A 12,353-nucleotide genomic window follows, 5' to 3' on the forward strand; every position below is an offset into this window, starting at 1 on the left:
TCCCGTTTCTTATTTTTACCCCTACCACTTGTTTTGAGTGTCACCATGCCTCTTGGAACTGAGTTACGATGGGTAGTGGTTGAAATCTTCCCTTACGAAATGGGACGACCCTCAAATAAAAAAGAACATTACTTCATTAACAGGCTACTAGTGGTGCTCTGTAGGCAAACTGGCTAGTCTGCAGAGCAGGATAAAGTTCAGCAACCTCACTGCTGGTCTTTAGTAAAATTTAGGACATCATATACCTTCAAAGAGTGAGGATAAGACAATTATTTATTATCACGTACCTCTAGTTCAGCTAACACAGCTACAAATGATTGTGGCATTGCCGGGGATCGAACTCGCATTAGCTCCACTCTGGAGCTGACATCTCTGATTCTCAAATGCAATCTCTTTTTCTGCCAATACAAATGAATAATATAAACATGGTCTTATCAGGCATTCTGAAGTAAAGATTAACAGTTAGCAGAGGAAAATGAATTATAGCTTCACGTTCATCACACAATACAAAATGGCTCACATTCATTACTCAATAAAACTTACATTTCTGTTTTAGATATACTGGTGGACGCGCCTCTGCACAGCCAAGCCAAATTAGCCTGAGCAGATTTGATTTGCCTACAGGGAGAACACAGTATTGAAGTACTGCTAATCTGTGATAAAGGGTCAAAACTATTGACATCTAGAGGGCTGACATGTTTATCTCAGTCCAATATTGAAAAAGCAGTGAACGTTCAGTACATCATGTAACTGTAGTGTGGACTATGAAATGGTTTGTGTGATTTGAAGAGAACAGCAACTGTTTTAGAGCTCATTTCAGAACTGTGAAGCCTGGAGTTCACACTACTGTTGCTTCCTTTCAGCTCTGCTTCTCTCTCTCTCTCTCTCTCTCTCTCTATCTCTCTCTGTCACTCTCGCTCTCTCCTTCTTTGTCTATAGCACTCTCCCTGTTCCTTTCTTCTGTTCTCCTTTGTTCTTCTGTTCTGTTCTTCTTTTGCTCTCCCTTTCTTACTTTCTCTCCATCTGTTCTTTTCTATTTCTTTCTGTACCCCCTCTCCCTCTCTTTTCTGTCCTCTCTTTATCTCTCTCTCCATCTCTCATCTGTCCTTCGCTCTATCTCTTTCTCTCTCTCTGTCCATCTCTCATGCTTTCTTTATTTCTTTCTCTCCTGTCCTCCCTCCCTCTTTCTCTCTCTCTCTCTCTCTCTCTCTCTCTCTCTCTCTCTCTCTCTCTCTCTCCTGTATTTTTCTCTCTCTGTTTTTCAGAAGGCAGTCTGTTTTCTGTGTGGTGATTTGCTGTGCTATGCTGTTTACAGTGTTGTGCTGCCGTAATTGTGTTGGCACCCTCATCAGTTTTGTTTATCACACATGAATACTGCAGAAATATAAGTGTAAATATCTTCAATCAAGGCAGTAAATCTAAAGCTAGTCTTCCCTCAGGAGAGTCATTATCTCAGCGCCTGTAGCATTTCCCTTACAATCAGCCTTTTGCTGAATATTTTTACTTATTTATAGATAATCTTATTTGGCTTTTTTCCCTTTAGCCTTAAGTGTCTTTCAGAGGTTTTCATCTGTGCACATGCACAGCCAGTGGCAATCACCAGGATATTTTAAGGGACCCATTTTCTAAATTTTTCTTGTATTTTGTCCCTCAGATCCAACTATGACGTTTGTGTGTTTATATGTCCCAAAAAAAATCACAGTTCATTTTTATGTGAACATTTTTAATCTCTCTTTATCCCTTAGAGATAAACAGACTGCGCCTTTGAGGCAGAGCTCTGCTCTGATTAGTGGTCCTGTGTTGTGCCTCATTCAAAAAACTGTACAGGCTGAAACACTCATAACTTCAAAATTATATATTAAATAACTTAAATTGTGTTTCTTGGCTGGTTAGCATGTCAGCTTTTGACCAGCCTACTTTAACCTCTTCAAATGACCAGGGCCCAGCAGCAGGCCCAGAGTTTCTTTATACACTTCTAAGAACCTAAGAATAGCTCAGCGAGTTTGCACTGAAGTCCCAGCAGTTACTGAATAATAAGCCTTAGTATGTAATAAGCCTGGGGTGTTAAGGGGTTAATGAGGTCAGAATATATTCCATTTATAGAGAATCTAACATGTAAAGCAGAGAGGTGTTAAGAGTTAGTTTTGTTTCTATGTGTATTTTTGTACATTGGTTTTGATTTACTCTTTTATGTGTCCCTTGTGTTTATAGAGAGTCAGTTTTTAGTACTGCTGAGCTGGTCCACTGCAGAGCATCTGCCCTCCTACACGAAAATTAAGTGGTTGAGTCAGACGTTCAATTCACTGAGACAACCAGTTCTGTAAAATCAATTGAACTTTCCGTCACTGTTTTCTGGTGCAAATGTTCCAGCAGTAGAGAAAAAGCCCCCCTTAATGTTTGTATACAGATCATTCTACCGATTTTTTTTCAAACGGCAGAAAAACATTTTTTGGATGTTTACAAGGATTATGTTATGATTTATATATAAACCGAGTAATAAGCTAAATATATAAATATTAATCAATAAATTATTAAATAAACCAAACTCTGACCCCTAAATTTCACTTAATTTAAACAATTTAAACAATACTTAATTTTTTTAGAGCTATTTTACATTGAAGTGAAAAGATTTAGATTTATCACTATTTTTTTTTTAATAAAAAAAAACTGTATTCAGAATATACTGTCCAGTGTTTTCATGTCACTACAGAAAGAGTTTTAGCCCATAGGTAGAGTCTTATTTTAGCCACACCTCTGCATTTTAGAGCAGGAAGTGATACTGCATCCCTGTCCCTCATGACCACATGGTGAGCAGTTAGATCCCATTGTTTTGAAGTAAATGTATCCCAACTGAATAAACACATAATTAAGCAGTAGGGTGGTTCAACGCAAAGGGAGTCCAAGTTTGTGTGTGTGGGTGTGTGTGGGTGTGGGTGGGTGCGGGTGGGTGTTGGTTGGTTGGGGGTGGGTGTTTACGTGTGTGTGTGTGTTTGTGTTTGCATTCGTGTTCAGGCTCAGCAATGATACTTGCTCTCATCAGGTTAATATCCACTTTTCATTTAGCACATTCATCATTTATTGCAGCATCCCTCTCTCGTTCTCTTTCATCCACCTGCATTTGGGAAACAGCTGTTTCTGCTTTCATTTTTCATTGTCACTGTTGGGTTTTCATTTTTTCCACCTGTCTTTTTACTCTGAAAGCTTTAGTGTTTCATCTTCACCATGTATTAATCTCTCTTTCCCCTCTCTCTCTCTCTCTCTCTCTCTCTCTTTTCTCTAACAACCCACACCCTTTCCTTTTTCCATTGACACTCCTTCTCCCCCCTTTTTGTGTAAACCCTCAACCCCCTGCCGTGTGTGTGCTGCCAGTATGCAGAAGGGAGATACTGGGTGTATTCCCCTGTTTCACATCGACGCAAACTCAGCCCGAGCCACTACAACCTTGTAAGTGAACAGAATCAGAACAGAAGTCCCAGGGAATATAGTGGAAAAATTAATAACGTTTATATGATACTAAACTTGGGCACCTTATTGAGCATACATAAAAACAAGATTTGAAGTTCTCAAAAACACTACTCAAAAAGTCTGTAGGTATGGCCTAAGATTCTAATAACCACAATTGATTGGCATCTCCTATCCAAGACTTCCCACCTGCCCTGCCACTCAAGCAGAGCTATACAAAATGGCACGCCCACAGAGAATCTGTAACCCTACATGTATGAATATACCCATGCTAATTTAGAGAATCAGTCAGAAGTGCTCCCGCAAGCGATAACGGTTGGTGACAGTAGGCTACGCTTGCAAGGTTAGCTTTCATTCACTAGTCTGCTTTCGTTTACTAGTTTGCTTTTGTTCACTAGATTACTTTCTCTTGGTAGTTTACTGTTCACTCACTATTTTGCTTTCGCTCGCTAATTTGCTTTCCCTCCCTAGTTTACTTTCACTTGCTTGTTAGTTTGCTAAGTTTACTTTCGTTTGCCGGTGTGCACACTAGCTTGCTTTTGTTCGCTAGTTTACTTTCATTTGCTAGTTTTCTTATGCATGCTAATTTGCTTCCACATACTAGTTTGCTTTTGATTGCCAGTTTGTTTTTGCATTTTGCATTTGAAGCGTGTAAGTCATTCAAGTGACATTCTTTAGTGGTTTATATTGCCCTATCACAGTGAATCATATCATCATTTTATTCAAGCCTGTAATATCAATGATGAATTTGTTTAGGCTGTTAGCTATCTTGTAGCCTGTTAGCTAGCTGACCTGCCTAGTTCTAGTTAAGAAAATAAAGTGCCAGCCGCTCAGTTTAAACAAAAATGGGTTCTTACATCGTCAGTACACTCGATGGTTCCTGCAAGCGGCATTAGTGTCAAAGATTATTCCATTAACAGCAGAAGAATTTTTCGTGCTGTAGTGTAATAATACAGAATTCAATGGCTGTGAGGCGGTCATAGGTATGTGTATATTGTGGATATTGCTATTGGTACGTTAAGTTGTACCCTAATTAGGACCACCAAAATGACATCAAATAGGTAGAAATTCTGGCGTACATGTTGAAATAATAGCTTCTCTAATTATTCATAAAACCTATGTGCATATTGTGTGCCCACAAGCCCACCATTTACCTAATTAGAAAACAATGGATGTTATTTCCCTGGGACATTATCAACATACATGTTTCCACTGTAGGTAGTTCAGTCCCCCTAGCTTAGCTGTAGTTCTCCCTGTTGTTGCTAGAAGGATGAGCTAGAAAATGGACTAGATGCCTGTCTGTTTATTGTAGATAAAAAGATACTTGAACTAGTGGCCATTCTGGTGCTCTTACGGTGATAAACAGTGCCCTACTCACTATTTAGCACACTTTGGGAGTCTGCCATTTTGTTGGAGAAGTGAATAGACTGGGCACTTTTGCAAACCCATAGTGCACCACAATATGTAGTTCACAAATGGTGTAGCAGACATGAAAAATATCCATAATGCACTGTTGTATGAGTGCAAAGTGAGTACTGGTACAGAATGATAATTAACACAACATTAGCATAAGGAATCACTTACTTGAATTATGAATCTACAGAATAGTAATTAGGGAACCATTTTAAACATAGAGGTTTTCCCTCTTTCAGTTCTCACAGTGCATGATGGGTAAGTCTGTTGTCTCTAATTCGGCTTTATGTCCTATTTTATTACAGCCACTAAGGGTTACTGAATGAATGTTGATTCAAATCACTTCATCCTCTTCCTCTCTCTGTCCTTCTCTGTCTCTCTCTATCTGTCTGTCTTTCTTTCTCTAATGACATCTGTGCTGCATGGCCGTCTCTGTCTGTGTGTGTGCACCCCCTGCTGTTGTGTTGGTGGTGTAACAGCAGCCTCCAGAGGAGCAGAGCTGGGAGTATTCCCCCCCTGTACTACGACTCTGAGTCTCAGCATGTCTTTGATGGAGAGAGCCAGACAGTAAGTTTGGGATTCAAATCAAACCCCCGCCCACTTCACCCTCCCCGAAACCTGGTGAGACGACATCACTATGGATCCCCACTGAAGGAGACTTCTCTCTGGCTTTCTTTGTTCATTTCTGTGTTCACTCATTCACATGTTCATTTACATGATTATTCAGTTGCCTAATTCTGTATTTCATCCAGTAAAACAATCATGTCATGAACTCTTACAAAGGTATTACTCGAGGTATTACTCGAGGTATTACTGTCATTTTGCTGTACTATTTCAATTTAATGATATAATTTCATAATTTACCCAGTCAGGCTTCACCCACTAGTGCATCCTTCTTTTGTAGCTATTGTTACTGAATTGGACAAAATTTAAAGAACATCAGAAAAATCAAACATTAGGTGAGTCTGAGTGTGCCATTAGTGTTATCATTGGTCAGTTAGACTGGTAACCTAAAGCTTCTTTCTAAATAGGTTAATTTTGCTCTTGTGAGCAATATACCTGTACAATGTGTGCCCTGTGAACATTTGAGTGTCCAGTAAATGACTGCTGTATTTCACCAAAATCCTCTCAATTCAGAGCAAATTGCCCAGTTTCTTTACATAAGTTTAAGTAAGCAACCCTCATCAGTCAAAAGGCTGGTCTGTCTGTCCCGCACAGCTTTAACTAACTGGGTTCCCCATGGTCTCTCTCTATTCGATTCGGAGAAACAGCTAAGCAAAAGCTAACAACCAAGCGAAAGCAAGCCAGCTGTGTATCTATCTATCAGCTGTTCATCCATTCTTTTAACCTTTCGTGCTGGCAGCCATTCCTTGTTTGTACATTCCCTGTGTGAACATCCAGCAGTCAAATGAATAACAACCTTACTTTCTTTAAGATGTCGCCACTTAAAATCTGGATAATGTTCTTAGTGAGTCATGGACACAACAGGGATAGTCTACATCACAACTGACATAGAGCCCGTTTCAGTCATTTCTCCTCGTTCACACTGTTGTGTTTAGTTCGGCTTCAGAATTTTTGTGTTTAGTTCACAACAGACTGAGAGTGTGGGACAGATAGATCTCAATCACACATGTACATTAGCATATTAGGCCACGCCTAGACAGTTGTTGGTGGATTTAGCTGTTTTTTTTAAGCAGTGTTTTATCTTATTGCTATCTATGTAATATGACAGTCAATTGTAGTATGCTTAATATTTTATTCTTTATTCCCCAGGACTTTAACATTATATAGTGTCTCTAAACAATGAATAATATGTATTTTGATACAAATGACGTTGTTCACTACACTTTCTCCAACATTTTGGAAAGCCTGTCCAATCTCACAACAGTAACTACAAAGGAACACACTTGTGGGTATCCAAGAAAGCTAAAGACAAGCTAACAGCTCTGATGGTTCTCTGAAAGGTGCTGGCACACCACCCTCTTCCTGGCCAGCTCTGTTTCATTAGCAGGAGCAGCAGGCAGTAGCCAGCAGCCAACAGGGTGACCAGTGGGTGAGGTCAGTCTGGGCACTGCAGGCCAGAAGGCACTGCAGAGTGACAAGGGCTGGTCATGAGGCACAACATGCTCATGTTTGTGCTTTCATGCTAGAGGCAAATTTATGTCATACTTCACCTCTCTGTGCGCATGTGTGTGAGTGAGGAGCATAATGTAAGTGGACGGGGGAATGAAAATGAAGCAATTTCGTTTATGCTTGGTTTAATGTGGTCAAGATCTGTCTCAGACCAGCTCTGAATGTGGCTTGAGTGAGCCAGTTGTACTCTGATCAAAATCCTTCTTCGGGGTGTTTACACCTAGATTTTCATTAGATCAAGTGAAATCTGAATGCCAATGCAAGATGTGAACAGGCCCTAAATAACTAATTCCAGCAAATTTCTTGAATCAGTCATAGATGTGGTATCCAGGATCTCAGTCTCTACTCTCTTAGCTTTTAGTTCCCCTTTTGCATTGTTTTCTGTTCTTAACCAACAAAATGGAAGAGACTTAAAACTGTGGGTTTCATTCTTTTTTTCTGCACTGTATGAGAGGTCTATTTGCATATATACAGAGATAAAGAAAACAGCAGAGATTGTTGCATGGCTAGCTAATATGCTAACCAGCTAATTAATTAAAATTACATATTTAATAATATGTAGCTCAAATGAGGGGTTTAAGAACACATCATGCATCTGACATAAACCTTTTCTTAGGACCTTTCCCAAGAACACATTTAAGAAAAAACTTACTTTGGTGAATGAAGCCCATTGTTTCTTTCAGCGTTTTTCTCATCATTAGAACACAGCAACTGTCCTCTCACATAGTGGGAGTAAACTTTTTTTTACATGAACTTGCATTAAAAGTTTAGAACATTTGCCTTCTCCTGTGAAGTTACCATTGTACAGTACTTTTCTTTGGACAGCGACAAGATATCTTGCCATAACTTTTTCTTGCTGGAAACTGGACAGCCTGCTGTCAGAGAGTCTGGTGCGTTTTGTCATTTAATGTGGTGAAGAACTGGCTACTTTGACAGGAAGGGGGTGCACTGACCTGCAGAATAACCAACCGCTGACTGTCTGTCATGTTTGGGTGGACGATTTTCAAAACTACAGAACTACAGCAAAAACACACCTGCAGGAAATGAATGATATGCGCCAGCAAACAGACGAGGAAATCTAACATAGCTGCTATATGTTGCACACAAAAACATGTTGAAAAGCCTTGAAAGATGTGATGTAACTTCACACACATCTTTCAACATGCTAGTTCTTCCCTATCATTAGTAACACCAACATTAGCTGTAAACCTTTCTGACTTACAGAAACACAATTCACTCTTCTGGTGGGCATAACTTCACCAAGTAGTCTTATGTGACCACTGAGTTCACCAAAAATGAAATAGAATTGTGTGTTATTTAGAAAATATAATAATATTTTTAGGTTTTTCGGTTTGTTAGGAGTGCTAAGGTAGCATTTCGCTGTTAGCGTGTATGCTAGCACCATCACACCAGTTATACTTGCACCAGAATGGAAACTAAACTTGTATGTTCACATTTAGATCTAAATTTTTAAAACCATCACTGTGTAAAGAGATCCTTGTAAGAAGTTCACCGTATTAGCCTGTATGCTAGCACCACCCCACACCAATAATAAATGAACAGTTGTGCATGTAGTGCTTATATTAGGTCTCATGCTGGTAGTGCAGGTGCGCGTCTATCACAACTGTTTGGAAGCCTGTAACAATTTTTATTAACCTCTCTCTCTGTCTCTCTCTCTCTCTCTCTCTCTCTCTCTCTCTCTCTCTCCTCAGTAAACTCTATGCAGCTTGAGAGGTGTTAAGGTGTGCTGTTAGGCCTGAGCCGCTCTGTCTTTCAAACCGAAGCAGCCATGCCAATCCATGAGCCCCCCACAGCAGGCACCCTGCTCCACCGTGCATCATGGAAAGAGAGACTATGGAATTTTCCAGAACAAAAAAAAAAAGAAAAATAGAAAACATCTGCCAGCTCTTTTCCACCCTTCCCCAAACTCTACCTTGTCTGTCAGTAGTACTGTACCTGCTTGAATCAAACAAGCGAGAACTGTTGCACATGAAGGACTTCCAGGACGTGCATGTCTGTCTCCGAGGAGTGTATGGTGTGGACAATCCAGAGCGTCCTGCGACTGCTCTTCAATCATTCCATGGCCCAAAAGTGACCATTCCCTTAGTCATAGCAGTGAGGTTGTTCACTCTTCTTTGAGTGAGCATCTTTACGGAACCATGTGATGTGTTTTTGTTATGCTGAAAATTCGTTGTTTCCCCTTCAAACTGTTGCACTGTATTAATCTGTGTTTTTATTTATTCTTGAAGATGTTCACAATCGTTGCTGTCAGATCAAAACCTCAAAACTTTTTTTTCTTTATTTTTTTTGGCATTTGAAAATGTTAGATGGCCTTTAGCTTTCACGAGGACTGAGATGATGTACAGTGCTGTCAGAGACCAACCTTTGTTTATTTCATTTTCAGTCAAAACGACCATTAGATAGTTATTCATTTTTGAGTGTCAGGAAAAAAGCTGAACAAAAAATTATACAAAAGCCTCAACAACTAAATATAATATCAGTTTTAGTAGTCAATTTGTCTGCACTTTACCTTCATTACAGCTTCCACTATTTTCAGGAGATTTTCCGTTTTCATATTTTCATGCATATTTTTCTAAAGTTCAGTCTTAGAAGTTGGCTGCATTTTCTGCTTTTCACAATTCAAGTAATTCTCTCTTCTCACAGTGGAAGGATGGGCAGAAACACCTGTGGATGTTTTCAGATCTGGAGCAAGAGTGGAGCTTGACTTTCTCCTCTCTCTCAAAGATGAAAGCTTTAAGTTCTGCTTATCTGATGGAAACAGTTTTGTTGGTGTACCAGGTCTTGCAGGGTTGTTAGGACTCAAAATTTCTATATATTATTTGAACTTAACTATATCATTTTGACTTGTTTTCCATTGATTTTTCCCTTTATTACGGAAGTCTCATCTCAAATATATCCCCTGAAAAATTATTTGAAATATTTTGACTGGAAATGATATAAAGGAAAGGGTGGTGGTTCTGACAGTGATGATAATGGGTTTTGTTTATTTGTCCATGATGTTATTGTGCTGTAGAAGTCTAGAGGTTGAGAACTGTGACTGCTATTTCATGTGTTATATAACATATCAGTGGGTGTGACTCGGCCACCATTACTGGCTCACAGCCACAGCCAGAAGGCTTTGCTATAATGACCTTTCAGGGTTCAATATTTCATTTTCAGCATATCAAATAACAACAAAGGGCACTGGTGCAAGTACTGTGTGTCAAAACAATCAATACTCCAACAAACCACAACTACTGTAATATATTGAGTAAAGAGTGTCTGCTCTCTTTTTATGTTTTTTTTCTTTAGATATTATTTAGGTCAAGGAAATTTGTAAGTTTCATTTTCTGTGTGATTGTTTTAAATTTTAAAATATAGCAACTATAGATTTCAAGCAGTCATACTGTATATTAACTCCTGCTGTATCAGGCGATTGCTTTTCTTTGTTCTTATGGGAACGACACTAAGTTAAGGTTCACTAAATCATTCCTAATGTGACATCCTTATTCTTCTTAATATTCTATTTGAAGAGTTCAGACATTCATGGTCTTACTGCCATGCAACTATCTATGCTGTGTGTGTGTGTGCGTGTGTGCGTGTGTGTGTGTGTGTGTGTGTGTGTGTATTAAAAGTTAAAATGTATTAGCATGTATTCCTGTCTACAAATAACTCTATGTACAACCAATTTTGTTTGATTATTTTCTTAAAACTTGTTAAAAAAGACATTTCCAGTTCTATTTTTAAAGTTTTATTTCTCTCAATTGAAAAAGATTTCTTATTTATTATCTTTTATTAATATCATCTGATGTAAATCTGTCAGCTTTATAGTTTTTTAAAGAGTCTTTTATATGTTTTTGTGTTCATGTTGGATGAACCGAATGTCTTGTAATATTGTGCCGTACAACCTTGTAATGGCAATTACCAGTTACTCAGTACAAATATCAGTCAGTTCCTTTTGGATTTTGATTTGGTGTAGCAGTAAAATCCATAGAATCATGATACAGTATGTGATTGCCTTATTTGGACAAGTCAAATGAAATGATCAATTTCCCTGTGTGGTCACGATGAATCAACGTTTATTTTTCCCAAATGTTATCTGGAATTCCACCGATTTTTCAACATTTCTGCATAATTAAATAGTTAAGATGTAAACAAAGTCTTTCAGGGTTCATCTGAAATGTTCCATTCTAGAGAAATGCCACAGAAAGTCACAGAAAGCTGTAACATGAAATGGATAACCGAGAATAATTTTCTGGTGAAACCGAGAATAATTTCCACTGGTGGTTATGGATATTAAATAAAATGGCTGTATTTGTGTTGTGATCCCTGGTTCCCATCACCACCACTGTAAAGACATCTGAGTCTAAGTTTCTCTACAGTGAACTATTACATGTCAAAACACTCTGAAAGACTCTGTTTACGTCTCATTGAATGAATTATGCAGAAATATTTTTAAAAACCTGCAGAATTCCCCTTTAAGGAGCTGTTTGTGTTGTAGCTATAATGTACATATGTTCTGAACAGTATAGTGTAGTATATGTTTTAAACTATAAGGTTTATTTTTGACTGCATGTGAAACCATAGTAAGATGGGATGAGGACACAGTGAATCAGGCTTGTCCTCCATTCCCAACGGAGTCTGTCAGGTGCTTTAGCTGTTCAAATGTCTGGTGCAAAGCTGTACTGTGTGTGTATACAATGAAAAAAAACATCAGTGATCAAAGAGCGTGTGTATGTGTGTGTGCATGGGTGTGCGCAGCTGTGTGTGTGTCTGTGTGTGTGTGAGAGAGAGAGAGAGAGAGAGAATGTGTATTTCGTTATTTATTGAGGAATATGTGCTTTATTTTTAGCCATTTCCAGCTGTCTTTTCCTGAAAAAAGTATGCATGTATTCAGTACCAAAAAACATTGCTGAAATATTTATCTGTAACCATCTGTGTCTGTCTCTTTAAAGGGATAAGTTGATGGTAGATGGTAATGATGTAAAAATTAAGAACAAATAAAAGTACATTTGAAAAAGAGAGCAGTTTCTCTGTCTTCTTGTACTGTTTTTACAAATTTGCAGAAATAACATGGCTAAAAACAGCAAGCCTGAGCATTAACTAGCTTGTTCCATACCTTATAGAATCTGTACACCATTGTTTTGACTGATAACCAGAGATGGGTCAGTTATGAAGACAAGATTGATTATATAAACAGATATGGAAGATATAACGAATATTGAATATTGAGGCCCATTCCCCTTTGCAGCGATGCCCTTGTTTAGTTTTGTGTTATAAATGCAGAGCATATATATGTCTGAGTTCATTATTTTCTCAAAAAATAATTTAATAAATACATGATA

The 12,353-nt window shown here is 38.5% G+C and overlaps 1 protein-coding gene across 4 annotated transcripts in view; it reads left to right on the forward strand.

The window, feature by feature from the left end:
• The window catches only part of pip5k1cb (phosphatidylinositol-4-phosphate 5-kinase, type I, gamma b), a 72,702-nt gene extending 60,672 nt beyond the window's left edge, over nt 1-12,030 (forward strand). The window contains exons 17-19 of one of the 4 annotated variants that reach the window (XM_017697135.2): nt 3,370-3,444; nt 5,355-5,442; nt 8,721-12,030. In XM_017697135.2, the coding sequence (XP_017552624.1) occupies nt 3,370-3,444; nt 5,355-5,408 (129 nt within the window). In that variant the 3' untranslated portion in view covers nt 5,409-5,442; nt 8,721-12,030. Of the gene's footprint in view, nt 1-3,369; nt 3,672-5,354; nt 5,443-8,720 lie in introns of those variants that run through there. The other 3 variants (XM_017697134.2, XM_017697138.2, XM_017697136.2) reach the window with 3 other exon arrangements.
• Nucleotides 12,031-12,353: the final 323 nt, after the last annotated feature.

Source organism: Pygocentrus nattereri, chromosome 19 (assembly GCF_015220715.1).
Source record: "Pygocentrus nattereri isolate fPygNat1 chromosome 19, fPygNat1.pri, whole genome shotgun sequence".
Taxonomy (NCBI): domain Eukaryota; kingdom Metazoa; phylum Chordata; class Actinopteri; order Characiformes; family Serrasalmidae; genus Pygocentrus; species Pygocentrus nattereri.